A 19,503-nucleotide genomic window follows, 5' to 3' on the forward strand; every position below is an offset into this window, starting at 1 on the left:
TTGGGCACTTAGCAATCCCAGGTCTGTCTGGGCAACAGCAGGGAGCCAAGGAGGGTGTTTCCAAGGGTGGATGTCATGTTTTGGCCACATGCCTGGCAAAGTCAGTCAACGGTAGTCTTCTGACGCACGAGAAATGAAGCAGGACAAGGCACACCTTGCCGGAAAACTTCGGCTGAATCTTTGGTGCCGGTGGCCTTCACCATAGCCGGGGGCGTCCGTCAGGGTGGGAAGCCTGGATGGTGACTGTCTTACATGCACATTTTCAGGGAGGCCGTGCAGGGCTGCTGGTGAAGAGGACCACTCTTTTGAACTTTGGGGAACCCCAGCTTCTAGAAATAGCATTTTTTTTAAAAAAAATGCACCTTGATCTGGCACTAATGGCCACTTTCCCTGATGCCAGGACAAGGAAGCAGGGATGGGGAGTGCCCTGAGTCCCTGGAGCCTCTCAATGGCTGCCATGGGGCAGAAAGCAGAAGGGTCTGCAAGAGAAACAGCAAGTGCTCTCACCCAGGGTCTCCTGGGGGCTGTTAAAATTCTTCTTCAAGAGGAGAAAGGCAGGACCGCTTCCCAGAAAGTAAGTGGCGTGTAGGGCCAGTCCCTTGCCTGAGCTGAGATGAATGTCTAGGACTTTGTTTTTTTACTTTCTTCTCTCTTTTGCCTCCTCCAACTACCCCCCCCCGCACCCCTCCCCCCATAGCTGAGAACTGGAGATGTGTCACTATTCTTTGAAAATATGGCAGTTAATGGCAGCATGATATGCCATTATGTGGAGTGACTGTAATTTATTAATATTTAACCCCTTAGTTGGGCTCCTTCTGCCCTGTGTCCTGCTCTCCTGTCCCATTTCTGTCTTGGAGTTCCTGGCTCTCCCTTGCACAGCAAGCATGGGTGAGAAGGCAGGAGACACATTTCCAGGCATCCTCGGAAAGCTCTTTTGGAATTTCTCTGAAAGGTGACTGCCAGCCAGCAAACCTCTTGCAACAAAGCACCTCCGGACTCCACCTTGTAACAGATAACTCAGTCCTGGCCACTCCTCCCTCAGCCCTGCTCCTTTACCCCGATAAAATGGGAACCTCAAGTCTTGACCTTTAAAATACTTGCCAAGTCTTATTTAACATCCTTTCGAGTCTTCCCAGACCAGAGACAAGAGAGTTTGGTTGAAAAATGACTTGTAAATATCTCCGTAAGTTCTATTTCCTAGCAGAATGATGCTAGTTACTCAACCTTCCTGAGATTACATTTTTTCTATCCGTGAAATGGGGAGAATAATACCTATCTTGCAGAATAATCACAAAATTACCCATTGCATATGCCAAGAATCTAGCTGTGTGCCACATAGCAGATGGTTAATAAATAATAATAATGATAGCTGCTCCTCTTTATTATTTTTGCCATAGAAAACACATGGAACTTTTTATCGTCCTACTATTCATGGTTATGAAGTCTTCAAACATGAATTTGGATTTGACTTAGCAAAGCTAGATTTCCACTTTTAATCCTTTGCCAGACTTGGGAAGGAGTCTGAAAATTCCTCTTCCTGTCCTTTCATTTCAAAAGGCCTACCCACAGAGCAACCTCACCACCGGAGTGGTTTGGATATAATTCAGCTGGAGTCCGGGGACCAGTGGGGTAACCTTTCTAGGGGCCCCATAGTGCGGAGGGCAGACATACCCCTAGGGTGCAGCTTGGAGGCTCAGCGCCCCGCTAAGTCACCGAAATTCTTTCTGCCCCTGGGGTGAGGCGGTCACGGCCAGGCCCGGCTGCGCCATCCCCCAGAGGGGGTTGAAGAGGGCAGAGCCCACGGAAGGGGGACAGGCAGGGGTGGCGGGCTGGCAGCTGCTTGAAATTGATTGCTCTTGTGGTTTAGTTTCCACCCTGGGCCCCTCTCTGCGCTGCCCGGGGGGCGACCTTTAGATAATAAAGGGAATTCTGGGAGATCTCTGACAGGCCCGTGACATATGGGGCAGGTCTGCAGGGTCAGGCGGTGTATCTCCCTGCTCCCGCCCCCGGGGTAATGAATCTTGTTTTGACTTGGCTGAGCCAGCCCAGCCAGCACCCCAGAAAGGAGCCCAGCCCCTCCGCGCTGCAGCCCTTCAAATCAGCGCCTGTCTTTGGAACCCTTCATAATGCAGGGAGACAATTCCAAACTTTGATAGCCTGTGAGTGGAGAGGAGAAACACGGTGTGTTTTTTGCTAAGGCCCTGGGAGAGCTGGTGTGGTTTCCCGGGCTCAAGGAGAGCCCACTGGGAGACCTGGGAGAAAGAAAAAAAACAACAGAAAACCCGTCCCGGGGTGAAGAGGCAGGGCTCCCCGGAGGACAGGCCGGAGGAGGAGGAGCTGGGGTGGGAATGGAGCGATGTTGCTCCCGGGGAGTCACAGAGTATCCCCGAGCGTCCTTGTGGGCAGGAGACACGTGGACTCTTCTGGGCAGGAGCAGAAGAGGGCGGGGGAGGCGAGATGGACCGGGACGCTCTGCAGGAGCAGCGGGAGAGGTGAGAGGTTCTACTCCCGCCGGGGCCAAAGCGGGCTCAGGGGCCCTGTGTCTGCCTGGTGAGGAGGGAAGCGCGTCTCACCGCCTTTGGTTCTCACAGAGGCCTGAAGCGCCTTCATCTCAAGAGTGTTGGCCCCACGGGGATTTCCACCCACCCCCCTCGCCACAAACGCCGTTTGCTTGTGCATCGCTCCTCGTGGCTACAGGAGTTTGCCGGGACGGCTGTGGCTGAGCACCACGCCCGGAGTGGCTTAGACACCGGGGTTAACGGCCCCCTGGAGGCCCGGAGTCAGGGTGCGGGCAGGGCTGTGAGGGAGGGCGCCGTCCCGGCCTCTCTCTTTGGCTTGCAGGTGGCCGACCTCTCCCTGTGTCTCTTCACACGTCTTCCCTCAAAGCCTACCTGTTTCTGTGTCTGAATGCCCCCTTTTGTAAGGACACTGGTGCATTTGAGACATAAGAGATATGGATTCAATCCCTGGGTTGGGAAGATCCCCTGGAGGAGGGCATGGCAACCCACTCCAGTATTCTGGGCTGGAGAATCTCATGGACAGAGGGGCCTGGTGGGCTGCAGTCCACGGGGCCGCAAAGAATTGGATTTGACTGAAGTGACTTATAATGCACACGCACCACCCTACTTATCTAATTTTAATTCAGTTACTTCTATAAAGACCCTGACGACAAACGCAGTCCTGCTCTGAGGTTGTGGGGATTAAGGCTTTGCCGTATGAATTTGGGGGTGCGTGAGAGCAGGGGCACACCTCAGACTCCTGCCTTTAATGCCAGGGCCCAGCCCTTGGCCTCCCCTGCCCCCTGCCTTGCCCATGGTGCCATCTGGGGGGCGGAGAACCCGCCCCTGCCACGCACTCACGGGGATGCAAGGCACCTGCCTGGCCCCCTCACCGTCTGGAATCCAGGTGCTTCCCTAACTGCTGATCAGTGTTAGGGACGCCCCACATTTCGTTCGCTTACTCCTTGGTTATTTGAAATTGAATCGGGTTTACCCACCTGTGGCATGACAGATAAGCAGGGTATCTCCCTTCTCACAGTGAGAGGAATGATGCTGCCGAAAGTTGCCTTGACATTCTGGGGGGTGGGGGCTGGGGGGAGGGCACGATGTCGTCTGTTTTACTTTCTCAGAAAAGAGGCCCAGAGGCCACGTAGGCAGAGGCCTGATTTCCCCCTCTGTCTCCCCTCGCCTCCTCTCCTCTGGCTCTGGGGCAAGGTGTAGCCACTTAGCTTCACAGAACAGCCCAGAGTCTGGGGGAAAAAATGACATTCGATTAATGAAGCAAACGCAGCTGGTACAGCAGTGACATCTAAATTGTTCCTTTGGTCCTGTTATTTTCTGTAGGAAATTCTGCCTGTCCCCACCCCACCCCCTCCCCTTTTCCCTTTAAATCGCGTGCATAAAATACGCTAATAACAATCTCCGGTGTCTGTGCCTGAGTGACAGCTGAAATAAGAAAAAGACTAATCGTACCTCCTGCAGCCCCGTCACATGGAGATTAAATGCGTCTCTCCCCCACCCCCTCCCTGCCCCCTCCCGCTCCCCCCACTTTCTCTCCTGGTCGCTTCTCAATGAGCATCCTGGGCATTTGAATAATAATATTATAGACGCCGGCAGGGTGACAGTGGGGGAAAAAAATCAGCTCAAACCCATGATTACTCCTTCCATCTAATAATTATTTAAATACCAGATAACTCCTTTCACTCTAATTGAGGCCTTTCAGCTGTCGGCGTCACCCGGGCCTCTGCGCGCGCCCCGGCGCTCACCTTGTGCTGCCCGACGTGCCTGGACTACCTCCGAGGTCGCTGTTCGACAGTCGCACTCGGAGTCCTGGCATGTACAGCCGCGCAGATGACATGAGTGCCGGTCCTTAGGGAGCAGTCCATCCACGGGAGGACACGGGAGGCAAGGCGGGGCCCCCGAACTGTGCCGTGAGAACATTTTACCCTCGTCGATTTTGATTCTTAGAAATCCTACCCCGAAGGCCGCCTTCTCGGGTCATTGGAACCGGTCCCCTGCCTCTGGGTAAGCGTATTCCTAAACAGCTGTCAGGAAAACTCACTGTCAGAAAATTCCATAATTTCCTTGGCAGGATGCCCCGGGATCCTCTCTGGATAGGAGGCCCGCTGGATAGCTCACTCCCATCCCTTCTGCTCTATTTCTGACTCTTTGAGAAAAAGAAAGACGTGGCCTGTGCTGGGACATGCGTGTCCTGTCTGTGAGGTTGTCTGCAAGCCCGAGGAAGATGGTAAAGGACAGTGTGGTAGCTTCCCAGTCCAGTCCAGTTCAGTCGCTCAGTCGTGTCCGACTCTTTACGACCCCATGAACCGCAGCATGCCAGGCCTCCCTGTCCATCACCAACTCCCGGAGTCCACCCAAACCCATGTCCATTGAGTCAGTGATGCCATCCAGCCATCTCATCCTCTGTCGTCCCCTTCTCCTCCTGCCCCCAATCCCTCCCAGCATCAGGGTCTGTTCAGATGAGTCAACTCTTCGCATCAGGTGGCCAAAGTATTGGAGTTTCAGCTTCAATATCAGTCCTTCCAATGAACACCCAGGACTGATCTCCTTTAGGATGGACTGGTTGGATCTCCTTGCAGTTCCAGGGACTCTCAAGAGTCTTCTCCAACACCACAGTTCAAAAGCATCAATTCTTTGGTGCTCAGCTTTCTTTATAGTGCAACTCTCATATCCATACATGACCACTGGGAAAACTGGTCATAGTAGAGGCACCCTTCTCATGTGTGATGACCACCTGGACCTGCCTGGGCCTGGAGGAGGTCACTCCCCTGACACAAAGGGAGCCACTCTGTGTCCCTTTTCTCCCCTGCCCTGTAATCTGCACCCTTTGAGTCTGCCCTGCATGACCACCTCCCTGCCCAGGCCCAGTGCCAGGCCCACTTCCACCATCGCTGGGCCTCCACCATCAAAAGGCATCTTCTCTGCCCCCCAAACAGGGCAGCCTCGAGGCTAAACGTAGCTGACCCCCAGGACCTCGTCACCCACAGCAGAGGAAGCAACGGGCCTTTGGTCACAAGGTCTGGGTTCTATTGGCACCTGCCTCCGAGTCACGCGGACTCACCTTTAACGATTTGTTTCCTTTCCACATGTTTTGGCTTCTTCATTTGAAAAAAGAGAAGTGGGTTGGAGTCATCTTAGAGTCGGCTTCAGCGCTGGCCTGGAATCACTGCTTTAAAGGTACCACTCGTTAGAAGGGGCAGCTGAGGAGAGGACGGGCTTCTCCCTGCCCTGGGAGAGGAAAGGGCTTTGGGGGAAGCCCAGGAACAGCTGCCAACTCCTCTGACTGCACAGGCCTCATTTTCTGTTCGTTTTCAGTTCAGTCGCTCAGTCGTGTCCAGCTCTTTGCAACCCCGTGGACTGCTACAGGCCTCCCTGTCCGCTCTGTTTGTTTTGTTGACATATAGTTGATTTTATTATAGCTGGTATTGTGTCAGTTTCAGATGTACAGCAAAGTGATTCAGTTATCTGTATATTTTTTCAGATCCTTTTCCATTATAGGCTGTTATAAGATACTGAATATTGCACTGTGTGTTTTACAGTAAATCCTATTTTATATATTGTAGTATCTGTTAATCCTATACCCCTAAATTCCCCATGCCCCCCTTCTTTTTCCCTTTAGTAGCCATAAATTTGCTTTCTATGTCTGAGTCTGTATCTGTTGTGTATATGGATTCATTTGTATTACTTTTTAGATTCCACATGCGTGATATCATTATTTGTCTTCTTCTGTCTTACTCCACTTAGTATGATAGTGTCTGGGTCCACCCATGTGGCTGCGAATGGCAATATTTCAGCTTTTCATGACTGAGTAATATTCCACATGGTATGTGTACCATGTCTTTTGGTCCATTCCTCTGTGGATGGACACTGTAGTTGCTTCCACGACTTGCCTGTTGTAAATAGCGCACCACCCTCGTTCTCATACTTAACTGTCTGGATTTTGGCGTCTCGGGATCCTGGCTGTGTGGGCCACCTACTCGGTGCAGTTATAATAACAGACACCTTTCCTGTTATTGTGATGAAAAATATCATAGCCTGGATGATGTTGGTGATGATGGTGCTGGTGATGGCGATGACAGAACGATGGAGGAGCTGCAGATGGGCCCAAGGGTGGGAACTCTAGCATCAAGAACTCTCACCGAGTTTAGCAAAATTGTATTCCGACGCTAACTCCTCTTCCTGCCTCCTCTTCTTTCCTTTTGCAGTAAGGGGGCCGGGAGGCAATATGCATAGAGGCTTGTGCTCCCAGATATCCTGAGAAAGGCAGCAGGTCGGGTTGTAGGGAGGAGAGAATCCTTCACTGAGCTGAGCTGGAAATGTCTGATTGTCATCTCGTCCCTGCTTTGCCCCTGATGTCTGCAGCATCTGATAGGGAAGGTATTAGATGCCTTCTCTAACTGTCACCAACACCTGCCTCCTGAGGCCTCATCGGGGAGATGGTGGCACCAGGCCCTCAAAATGAAATATTTAGTGACTCTTGCTTCCCAAAGAGGCAAGTGTGGCCTCCCCTTGGCATCAGTGCTCTGAGTGCCTTGTGGGTAGAGCTGGCATCCTGGGGCAGCACATCCTCCCTTGAGACTTGGGATGGGAGAGAGGGAAGCTGGTAGGAGAACAGCCACTCAGGAAGTGTGGCTCTTGGGAACGCGTGTGGCACAGTGACTTCACAAACTAGACGGAGAGAGGAAAAGGGACAGGAAGGAGGCATCATGGAGAAAATCCCCGAGGGGGACACTTGGGGTGAGGAGGAAAGGCTAGCTCTACACAATCATATGCGTATGTTTGCTGGCTTCTACCAAATTAAGGATGGAAAATTCATTCTAAGACAGACCGTGGGATAGACGGAGATGAAAAGCTGGGAATATTGACAAATAGATTACTACTAATAAAGGCTAAGGTATCTCAAACATTTATAATGGACCAAGCATTGTTCTAAGTGTATTTATGTGTTCTAAGTCTATTTGTGTGTATTAAATGACTTCACCATCGTAACCCTATGAGGTAGATGCTAGTGCCAATCTCTTTACATCTAATGAGATAGCATCAGAGAACAGCTGTGTGCCTTGACCAAGTTTACACAGCTATCACCTCTGTTTGAATCCAAGCACCTAAATTCAGAGCTTATGAGTCTCTCCATTACACTACATGGCCTCTCCTCAGAGGTGGGTACCCTTCTCCCTCACTCTGAACTCAGACTGGAGGTTTGATCCTTGCCACCCAGCCCCTGCTTTGGAAGAACTGCCTGATAATGTCAGCATTGGCGCTGAAAGACAGGGGCTCTCGACTCACTCTTGAAGCCAGTTGGCCCTTGTGAATTCCAAGGTGGGATGCAAGCATCCCTCCCCCCCTGCATTGCAGGAGACCCCATCTCCTCTTGACCCTGAGGCCCTAGTGCCTGCGACTCCCAGGCGGACCACCCTTGAGCCCCGTGGAAGGAGTCTGTGTGGCTGGTCCCCGGGAGCAGTCTGTCCCAGAGTAGACGCTGATTGAGAGGGAAGGGGAAAACAGTACAACTACTGGCCTGTTGAAACCTCTAGATTTAACCAGAAGGACCTCAGCTGTTATTGCAATTATTGACTTTAGAAGCTGAAAGCAGCAAGTCTCAAGATACCATTTTGTCTGAAGAAAGAAATCGTACCAACTGGTTATGGCGTCCTTTGTTTTAATAGCATTCTTTAAGATCAAATAACATCCTTTAAGATCAAGAAGTAGACTCGGGTTGATGCTGGAGAAGCCTAAAGCCACACAACTCATGGTGACACAGGCAGGATTTGAACGCAGGTCTCTCTGAGTTCCCCACTCTGCCCCCCTGCCCTATGACTCCATGCCTCCTAGCCACCAGGCCGGTTTTCCCACTCACGTCAACTCTTCGGATCCTGTACCTCCACCAGGCTCCCCGCAGGCTGCAGAGAGCCGTGCTGGGGCTTGTGCGGTAGTGTGCAGGAGATGATCAGCTTCAGTCTATTCCCTTTTCTTTAATGCACCCCTTCACTGGGCCAGGGAGGGCTGGGGCTCAACGGTCTGCCCACAGTGTTCATTCCCATGGAAAGGAAGAATATGAGCAAAAAGAGAAGTCAGGAGGTCTGGCAGGATGCCTAAAGCACAGTCTCTTGGGGAGGCTTCAATGATAATAATAACTAGTGTGAGTTAAGCATTCAATGAGTACCAGCTCCCGTGCTAAGAGGCTTCCCCGCATCATCTCATTGACTCTGATGACAACCCGGGGGGTCGGTACCGTCATCATCCCATCCTTCCAGAAAGGAGTCTGAGACTGGACTTGCCCAAGGTCCCAAATTTCTTCCCAGACTCTGCCTGACAACAGAAGCCACTCACTCTTCAAGCTGTGTGTCTGGAGGATACATGTCAGGGAGGTGAGACAGGTGATCTCAACCTCACTTGGTGTCCTCTGGTGTCACCTCTGCTCCTGGAACCGTCTTCCTCCCCCCTCCCCCCACCATGGGCTAAGCATGTCTGTGCATGTATGTTGTGGGAGAGGCAGGGGTTCTCTGCCCACGTACTCAATGCCAGAGTGTCTCAGAGAACCCTGCCTAAAAGGCCAAACCCCAAGTACATCACAATGGCAACTATAATCCTCATGGCGGGAAGGTCGGGGGCATGGGGAACACACTGCCCTCCACCTGTAGGCAAACGAGCTCTCCTACCCAGAGAAGGGGCACGCACAGCCCAGCCTCCTGCAGCTCCCTACCCAGATGGAGAATGGGAGGATTCTGTTATTTCCTTTCCGCAGCTCCTCTTGAGGAATTCACGTCCGGCTACCGGCCCCAGGACATAGCTAAATATAACCTCCGATTTTCAAATCGAAAGCTCTGTCCGTCGGGAGGCTTTGCCGGTGAGCGCATGGGGCCGGAAGGGCTGTGTCAGAGCCCCTGAGGTCAGTCCGGGCCTCATGCCGCTGCGCCTTCCTCTTTCCAAGGAAGCCTGGGGCCTGATGAGTCACCCCAGAACAGCACTCCAGTGGAACCTCCTTGGAGGAGTGCGGTCAGGTGGGGCCCGCCTCTGGCACCGTGGGGGCTGTCAGACGGGGGAGGCGCAGTTGTGGAGGACGGGGAATTTTGAAAGACACAGAGCAGAGAGCAAGTGGATCCCGCAGGGGGCATCTATTCGATCCCAGATTCCAGCCCCGTGTAGCCAGGTGGGGGATAAATAAAGAGACCCAGGACCCTGATGCTGGGAGGGATTGAAGGTGGGAGGAGAAGGAGACGACAGAGGATGAGCTGATTGGATGGCATCACCGACTCCATGGACTTGAGTTTGAGTAAACTCCAGGAGTTGGTGATGAACAGAGAGGCCTGGCGTGCTGCAGTTCATGGAGTCACAAAGAGTCCAACACGGCTGAGCGACTGAACTGAACTGAACTGGACTCTCCTAGGCCACCTTGGAGCCCGTGCTCCATCCTGGGCTTGAGCCTTTCCACTCCTCCTGCCTCATCTGTCTGGACTTGTCTGAGAAGGTTGCCGGCCAGTCTGTCCAGCCGAGAGAAAAGATTTCTCTACTAGAGCCACCACTGTGCCCACCTCCCCCATAAAAGTCAGGAGCAGGCAGAGCGATGGGAAGCCTCCACCATCTACCCCCTGCTCCCGAGTCTCTGAAGGCCTGCGGGAGCCCCACCTTGCCCCTTTGGGCAAACTTCCCTGGAATAGTAGGAAAAGCTGTAGAACCTGGGGATTGGGAGGGTAGGGAGCAGGGAAGTCAGGGCAGAGGACTGACTGGCTGGGGCAGGCAGCCTGAGGTTGACCTCATGGAGCCTTAAATCATCACGGGGCCCCAGCGGTGGCTGCCATGAGACTGACCTTCAACTCACCTCCCTTTGCTCCTCCCCAGTCTCCCAAACCCAGAACTCTCACCCGGGTGGCTGAGACTGGACTCACCCGCCAGTCCCCGTGATTGAGGAGGCTGGCTCCCCGCTGGACTCGACCTGCAAAGGCGGCAACAGGGTCCCCGCTTCCTGGGGAGGCAGTGGCTGAGGTCCTCCTGTCCCAAGGAGGAGGGGTGGGTGGCTGTCTGCCCGTTGCCCAGGGATTCTTCAGGCTCCTGAATAGCACCTGTGGGGGCCCCGGGCCTAGCTCACTCTCAGAAAAGTTTTCCCTGCTAACACTGCGGGATTCTCTCTAGAGAGGACCAGGCTGAAGGGCGGCGAGGGGCAATGTTAGGATGACCAGCTCCCCTCCTTCCTTCCTTCCCTGTGGGGGATGGAGCGTGAAAGAGGAAACCCACAGTGAGAGGCGGTGTACATCTGAAATAAAAAGGAATTTTATTTGTCACACCAGATTCCGAAGGGACAGCCTGGAAGAGGGCCTCCCTAACCACTGGTGTTTCACAGGCTGCAGCGTTTTCCACTGGACTGGGAGTGAGCAGGGGGAACCTGGCAACTGGGTGGGAAGACTGGCCTTAGTCCCCCTACTGGGATCCACTGGCTGCGGGGACTAAGTGTTAACCTCTCTGAGAGGTAAAAATGATATCTGAAGAGGACAGAAATAGAGATGCTTTGTAAAGTTTAAAAAAAAAAAAAAAAAAGAAGCATTTTACAGTGTCAAAGCTGGAGACCAAAATAGATAATAGGATTCCCTGAACATCCCGAAAAGGGAGAATGTATGTTAAAAATAGAAAAACCCAAATGCAGAAGGAAGAGGCCCACAGAGCTAGTAGGCGCGGGGACCTGGGTCAAGCAAGCCGGTTCTCCGGGGATTTGTTTTCTGTCTGACCACTCTGCCTTCTGTTTTGCAGAACCATGTGAGGGCCAGGCCGGGGAGGCGGAGTTCGCGAGAGATCGGAGGCCCTGTGTCCCGGGCCTCGGCCGGCTCAGAATGGAACAGAGGAGGCCCTGGCCGCGGGCAGCAGACGGGGACGGCTGGCCTGTGGTCCTGCTCTCGGCCGTCTGCGTGCTGCTGGCGCCCCGGGCGGCCGGCGTGCCCCAGTTCAGCACCTTCCACTCGGAGAACCGGGACTGGACCTTCAACCACCTGACGGTGCACCGCGGGACCGGGGCGGTGTACGTGGGGGCCATCAACCGCGTGTACAAGCTGACGGGCAACCTCACCATCCAGGTGGCGCACAAGACCGGCCCGGAGGAGGACAACAAGTCCTGCTACCCGCCGCTGATCGTGCAGCCCTGCGGCGAGGCGCTCACGCTGACCAACAACGTCAACAAGCTGCTCATCATCGACTACTCGGAGAACCGGCTGCTGGCCTGCGGCAGCCTCTACCAGGGCGTGTGCAAGCTGCTGCGGCTCGACGACCTCTTCATCCTGGTGGAGCCGTCCCACAAGAAGGAGCACTACCTGTCCAGCGTCAACACGACGGGCACGATGTACGGGGTGATCGTGCGCGCGGCGGGCGAGGACGGCAAGCTCTTCATCGGCACGGCGGTGGGCGGCAAGCAGGACTACTTCCCCACGCTCTCCAGCCGCAAGCTGCCGCGCGACCCCGAGTCCTCCGCCATGCTCGACTACGAGCTGCACAGCGACTTCGTCTCCTCGCTCATCAAGATCCCCTCCGACACGCTGGCCCTGGTGGCCCACTTCGACATCTTCTACATCTACGGCTTCGCCAGCGGGGCCTTCGTCTACTTCCTGACGGTCCAGCCCGAGACCCCCGCGGGCGTGGCCATCAACTCGGCCGGGGACCTCTTCTACACCTCGCGCATCGTGCGGCTCTGCAAGGACGACCCCAAGTTCCACTCCTACGTGTCCCTGCCCTTCGGCTGCACGCGGGCCGGGGTGGAATACCGCCTCCTGCAGGCCGCCTACCTCGCCAAGCCCGGGGACGCCCTGGCGCGGGCCTTCAACATCAGCGGCCAGGACGACGTGCTCTTCGCCATCTTCTCCAAAGGGCAGAAGCAGTACCACCACCCGCCAGACGACTCCGCGCTCTGCGCCTTCCCCATCCGCGCCGTCAACCTGCAGATCAAGGAGCGCCTGCAGTCCTGCTACCAGGGCGAGGGCAACCTGGAGCTCAACTGGCTGCTGGGGAAGGACGTGCAGTGCACCAAGGCGGTAAGGAGGCCGCCCCCGGCACACACCCGGCTCGGTGCACGCCTGCCCGCAGACCCCCGGGGAGAGGAGGGGGCAGCCCGCTCCAGTATTCTTGCCCGGAAACCCCATGGACAGAGGAGCCTGCGGGGCTACCGTCCACGGGGTCACAGAGTCAGGCATGAGTCTGCTGCCGAACAACCCAGACCCCCACAGCCTGCAATGAGGGAGGTGGCTAGCTCATGCACTTGAGCTACGTTTGTTGATCCGGCAGAGTCATTCCACATATATCTCACCCGGTGTCTCCACCCCACCAGCCGCTGTTGTAAGCGCTGCCGGCTTCAGCCGTGAACCCTCCCACGCCACGACCTGCCCTCATGGAGCTTTCGTGTGTGTGTCCACTTTTGCTCAGTCGTGTCCGACTCTTTGCGAACCCGTGGACTGTAGCCCGCCAGGCTCCGCTGTCCATGGGATTCTCCAGGCAAGAGTACTGGAGTGGGTTGCCATGCCCTCCTCCAGGGGATCTTCCCAACCCAGGGATCGAACCTGGGTCTCCCGCACTGCAGGCAGATTCTTTAACGTCTTAGCCACCAGGGAAAACCCCTCACTCACTTCGTTAGAGAGGCAAGACAAAGAAATATATGAAATGGGTCCTCTGTCCAGTGGTGACAGTTGCTGTAGAGAAAATAAAGCAGGGAATGGGGAGAGGCAGGACCCAAGAGGATTGGTTCATTGAGAAAGCAGCATCTGAGCAAAGAATGAGGAAGAGCCAGCCCGGTGGGTATCTGGGGAGAGCATTTGAGAGTGGGCGGGAGCAGCAGTACAGAGGATGCTGGGCATGCCCGGAGCATGTGAGGAAGAGCGAGGAGGCCACTGCAGCTGGACCACAGCAGGTGGCAGAAAGCGTGGCCGGAGAGGAGGCCGGTCAGGGTAACAGGGACCACGTCCTGCCCACGCAGGGCCCTGCCAGCCACGGTGAAGGGTAAAGGAGGCAGGCAGGTGTGTAGGCTGGAGGAGGGCGAAGGGGGTCAAGCGTGACTGATAGGTTGAAAACTAGGGAAGAAGAACCAGGCGTCCCAGCAGATGGAAAGGAGGAGAGGAAGGGGAGTTCAGAGTCCAGACCTGAGGGTGGCAGAGAGGAGGAAGTCGGCGGCGAGCCCCGTCCTATGAGAGGGTCAGAATGCCGCCATCTCCGTGGTCCCCAGGATCCATCCGTCTGTCCATCTGCCCATCACACCATCCACCTACCCACCCCTCCATTCTTCCCTTCATCCCTCCCTCCGTCCATCCGTTCAGCAAGAGGGTATCGAAGATCTCTCGAGTGCCCGGCACTGTACTGGGCACTGGGAATGCAGACATAAAAAAGACACGATCGTGACTCTCCAACGTATCATAATCCAATGGGCAAGAGAGTGAGAGATGAAAATAGTAGGCAGCATCATGTAATGCCGAAGAGTTTGGGATTCAGAGTTTAGATTCCATCTGTGCTACTTCCTGGCTTCAGAAGTGGCTTAGTGTGTCTGCATCATCATCTGTGAAGTGGGACTCATAATGCCCACTTCACGGGATGATCAGATGAGATCAGATGTGGCAGGATTAACACCATGCCTGGGGTATTAGGTTGGCCATTGTGAGTTAACTGTTATGCAGTGTGACAAATGCTAAGATGGATTTCTGTGCAAAGTCCTGTGGACAGGAGATCTGTAGCCTGGGGAACAATCTGACTCCAAGTGACCCATATAGCTGCCTTTTGAACCCCCTAAAGGGGGGGTGTCTGCTACTGGGACCAAAAGCCACTTTTTAAAGCAAGTAGAAAAAAAAATCACACGTAGGCTATGCTTCTGTTCCTACTGTCAGTTTCCTGGTACAGTAAGACAGTAGTTAAGGCCATAGGCTTGGCATTCCAACAGGTTTGTATTTAAAAGTCAGTCCTACCACTTGTGTGACTTTGGGCAAGTTACGTACCTGATCTGAGTTGTGTTTTTATTTTAACAATAGAAAAATGTCTCTTTTTATGGTTTTTATGAGGATTAAATAGAAAAAGTATGCACTAGCCCAATACTTGGCACATAGCGTCTAGTAAATGACAGCTATGTATTACTTAAAGAACCAATTATTTCTTGTTATTTTACCTTTATACAATGAGGAGGTTGAGCTAGATAGTTTCCAAAGTTCTTTACAGCCCTGAAATTCTAAAACCTATGGCCCCAGTGAATTGAGAAAGAAGCATTGAAATATATACATTGCCATGTGTAAAATAGACAGCTAGTGAGAAGGTGCTGCGTAACCCAGGGAGCTCAGGCCAGCCCTGCGATGACCTGGATGTGGGGAGAGATGCTCCAGAGGCCAGGTATATATGTTTACTTACAACTGATTCACATTGTTGTATAGCGGACGTCAACCCAGTATTGAAAGCAATTATCCTCCAATTAAAAACAAATGTAAACAAATAATAAAACAAAAATACAGATTGACAACCAAAAAAAAAAAAAGAAGAAGAAGAAGAAATGGCCTTCGGTCAGCACAGCAGGTTGCCCACCACAGGTTTGTTAAATGAATAAATAAAATTCCCTCAAGCACTTAAAAAAAAAGAGAGAGAGAGGAGGAGAGGAAACGAAAGGGTTAACGCCTTGCAGAGTCTGTCGGTTCCCACTGCCCCAGGGGGCCTTGTCGGGAGGAAACTGCTGATTCCTGCCTGCTTCTGAGCCAGAGGAAGGAGGAAGAGCCCACACCCTCGCGGGGCTCCCCTGTCTGCAGAGACAAGCCCGGGCTAGTAACCAAAGGGCCGCAAAGGCCGGGGACAGCAGGTGTGCTCGGGCTCAGAGAGAAGAGCCCCGCACTCACCATGCCCACCCTGAGCATCGGACTCTGCTGGGGCCGCCTGGATAGCTGGGGCGCAGTGGGGGGCAACCAGAAGGGCCCCTTACTGTCCTTATAGTCCCAGACCTGGGCACCAGAGGCATTCCAGTGGCCTCATAGGGGGTTAAAGTGAGTGAGAGAAGCAGAGGTCCCAGGGCTTAATGTTAACATGCTCTTTGGACTCACATGAAACTCTCAAATAAAAGATTTTGAGCTTTCTTCCCAGAAAAGAAATGAGAAAGGGAACCCTCACTCACTGAATAGCAGCTCTGTCCTAAAGGCTGTTGTGCTGGACAACTTAAGGGTTATCTCACTTGATCCTGAATATGACCCTATAAAGCAAGGATGGTTGACAGATGGAAAAATAAAGATCAAAAAAACTCAACTGCCAACATCAATGCAACCATAAATGACACAGCAGGGGGTTGGATGAAGTTTAGCCCAGAGGACTTGTGAATCCAAGCTCTTTGCATTTAGCCATGATGCTACTAAGGAAAGACATGCTTCAGGCTCTCCCTTTCTGGACAAAAGTAAACAGGCAGCAGGTGTCTGGGAATATCTGACAATTTAGAGAAGAGAGAAAGCTTAGGCTCAGAACAAGCCATTTCCCTCCCAGTCTGGGGATTCTAGACTCAGGAGGGATATAGAGAAATTCAGAATCACCGACAAGTGTTCAACTTCTGTCATCATTGCTCAGAAGCTGGCTTGGGTTATGCCTCAGCCTAGGCTCTGCAGCCTTGCTGGTCCCTGGAGAGAGTGGGAAAGAAAGCAAGGCCATGAAATCAGGAACTTCCGGAGCTGAAAGGCAGCTTGACGATTGCCTGGTCCAGTCCTTTTCTTTTACACTTGAGACCATTCAGACTCAAAGAGGGTATGTGATACATCAAGATCTCATGGCTGGCTAGTGGTAGAGGCAGGACTACAGTCTAGATTTCCTCATTCTTTATCAGGGCACTTGGGCCTACAGCGTAGGGATGGGAAAGAGAAGTAGAAAATAAGTGGTAGCTGAGTCCTCTGACCTGCCTTTCCAGGGAGCTTGAAATTTCCATCATTGGCTCCAGGGATGTACTGGTGAGTCTTAAACGGATGGCTATATGCAGGCAGTGAATGTGGTAGGGAGAGATGGGGCTAGGGGATCTTGATCAGAAGCATCTGCAATGTCCTTGGTGCAAATACTCCCACTGTGGATGATTTCAGGCCACTGAGGTGATGTCACCAAATGCAGAGATAGATGTATGGGCGGGCATCCCTCCTGAGCTGGCTGGAGCAGGTCATTGCTTCACTCCCTTCCCGAGAAACGTATCCCTTCCATTGTGCACAGCTGCATGAAATCCAGAGTTCAAGGTAATCCTTAACCTAAGAGTTAAGTTTCCTTTCCTAAATAATAAACACACACACACACATACACACAGACAACCACACACAAGGATAGTGCCATGATTCACTTGTTGGAGCAGCAGATCGCTGCAAAACACCAAGGAATCACAAGGATGCAATCTCTGTTCCCTTTGGATCTGAACAGGGAATGGAAGGGAAGTCCCTGTTTTACCAAAAGGAAAGAAAAAAAAAACCCACGCTGATACACCAGTTCTTCCTAGGAAATGAGGCTGTCAGGGGGCAATAAGTCAGCTCGCTCTTCCCTGGTGTGGCTGAGAGGAGGAGTGTGATGGGAATACGTCTCTCCACCATGCCTTCCATGCTTCCTGTGACCATCATTTCCTTCCTCCCTGGGATACCTTCCCAGACCCAGAAGGAACAACTGCAACAGGGCTCAGTGCTCTTTCAGGCCCAGAGTCTGCAACTTTTGCCCAAAGGGTTCCCTGTTGTGTAATCAGCCAGGCCATTTCAGAGGACCCATCATGGCCCAGCCCCAGGCCAAACAGTATGCAGAGAATGCAAGCTCCTTAGCAGGCCCTGGCCTCAGGATGCATGCAATCTATTTTCTTCTTCTTCTTCTTCTTTTTTTTTTTTTTTAGCTGAATGAGAGCTTGGAAATAATTTAAAAGCTCCTATAGAGGATGTTACTAGTTCAAGTTCACAGCCACACAGAGGTAGAGCAGAGGGTAGAAATCTTTCTCTCCAGCTATTTTTCCACTTGCTTAAGGCCATCTCCTTTCGAAGTGCCCCAGTCTCTCCTGACAGATGCTGTTTATACAAGCACACCCTGCAAAAGGCTGCTAATGTGAAGGTCTTCATCCTCAGAATCTACCCAAACTCCATCGAAGACCTGTAACAGACGATGGTGAAAATCGCTGTGTCCTTGTGCCTAGTCGCTCAGGCGTGTCAAACACTTGTGACCCCATGGGCTATAGCCCGCCAGGCTTCTCCATCCATGGGATTCTCCAGGCAAGAATACTGGAGTGGGTTGTCATGTCTTCCTCCAGGGGGTCTGCCCTACCCAGGCAGAACCTGTGTCTCCTGCGTTGCATGCAGGTGGATTCTTTACCCACTGAACTATGGGGGAAGCCTGAAAATCACTGTACTATTAACCTATCTTTGCAGGTGTCATTTCCTTTCCTCCCCAGTGATTCTCTTAGGCAGGTGGGCAGGTAGTATGACACATGGAGAAACTGAGATTCACATAGATGAAGTAACTTTTCCAAAGTATAAGGCACCGTTCCATATTGCGGCAACTGTTTTCAGTCTACCCCCAGTGTGGGATGTGGAATGGCTGAAAATCCCTTATGCCCAGGGGCAGGACTTTGCAGTCCAGGGAACAGATACAGAGGCCCCCCCAGGCTGGTAAGAATCCTGTGAGGTTGCCTCTAGGCTGAATCTTCACTGTCTAAACAGAAAGAGCCCCCCAGTGGCATGGGCCACAGGGAGTTTCAAGGACAAGGACGTGAGTTCCAGCCATCAGTCTTGCAGACTGCCGCTGGTGATCTCTGGGTGGCAGCGGGTGAAGGAGAAAGCTGCTGGGCCCTCTCTGGATTCGCTGGAGCCAGGGTGGGTTCGCAGGCCGGGTGTGCGGGTCTGCACGTGCAGCGCGCGTCAGTGTCCACGCCGGTGCTTCTCCGGGGCCCGGTGCTCCAGGCTGGTGCCCGCAGAGGCTGGGCTGGTGTGGGCTGGCTCGGCCCTGCCTCCGCTGATTCTCACCCGGGTCCCTTCCCTTCTCTCCAGCCAGTGCCCATCGACGACAACTTCTGCGGACTGGACATCAACCAGCCACTTGGAGGCTCGGTTCCGGTGGAGGGCCTGACCCTGTACACCACCAGCCGGGACCGCATGACCTCGGTGGCCTCCTACGTTTACAATGGCTACAGCGTGGTGTTCGTGGGGACGAAAAGCGGCAAGCTGAAAAAGGTAGGAGTCTGGGCCTGGATGTCGCGAACTGTAACTAGAGGCAACTCGGTTTTCTTGGGGTGGGGGGCAGTTAAAATCGAGACGGCACTAGGGGTTAATTCGTGGTTTATCTTCCGGCTACTTCCTCTAGCTGTTGGTCAATGAGTGTCTTGGGAATATAAGCATATTTCAATATTGTTGAAACACCAAGGAATTGGGAAGGTTTGTCTGTCTAAAGGAGAAAAAAAAATTATCTTCAAATCAAGTAGAACTGATTTTTTGATTATCTATATTATGAATGGCCCACATCACAAATCCCTCCCCACAGCTTCTAGAGCTGAGCAGAAGCCTTCATTGAGTCCCAAGCAGCTGCTTGAAGCAGATGATGGGTCCCGATTCTCAGCAAATGGGGTGCAGCTCTGGGATGGTATCCATGCCTGGCTTAGAGGCCATTCCCGTGTCTTTCCTTTTCCAGAATCACAGACCCTTCCCCACCCCTCCGTCCCCACCCCCAGGACCCAGGAGGAAGCAGACATCTTATCCCGTGTGTGTGTGTGTGTGTGTGTGTGTGTGTGCGCGCGTGCACGTGAGTGTGCCTGCCCCGGGCACTTCTGCCTGCAGGGGGGCATGGGCCCTCTGGGGCTGGCAGCGCGGGAAGCCTCCTGCGTGGCAGGCTGAGGCCGGCAGCTTGTACCTGCTTGTCTGGCGCTCTGGGTGTGGAGACCACGGAGCCCAGTCTGGTTCATTACGTGGGATTACAGCCGCCGCATTCTTTCCGGTCCCTGCTAATCCCTTTTTCCCAAGCTCACCCCTCCCTCCTGCCCCCTTCCTCCGTCCCCCACCTGTGGATCAAGGCA

At 53.3% G+C, this 19,503-nt stretch overlaps 1 protein-coding gene across 3 annotated transcripts in view; it reads left to right on the forward strand.

The window, feature by feature from the left end:
• PLXNA2 (plexin A2) overlaps window positions 1–19,503 on the forward strand; it is a 229,128-nt gene that overhangs the window by 15,384 nt on the left and 194,241 nt on the right. For all 3 annotated transcript variants that reach the window (XM_065936292.1, XM_065936293.1, XM_065936294.1), the window contains exons 2-3: window positions 11,262–12,529; window positions 18,485–18,667. In XM_065936292.1, the coding sequence (XP_065792364.1) occupies window positions 11,342–12,529; window positions 18,485–18,667 (1,371 nt within the window). In that variant the 5' untranslated portion in view covers window positions 11,262–11,341. The remainder of the gene's footprint in view (window positions 1–11,261; window positions 12,530–18,484; window positions 18,668–19,503) is intronic.

Source organism: Muntiacus reevesi, chromosome 5 (genome assembly GCF_963930625.1).
Source record: "Muntiacus reevesi chromosome 5, mMunRee1.1, whole genome shotgun sequence".
In the NCBI taxonomy this organism is placed as follows: Eukaryota; Metazoa; Chordata; class Mammalia; order Artiodactyla; family Cervidae; genus Muntiacus; species Muntiacus reevesi.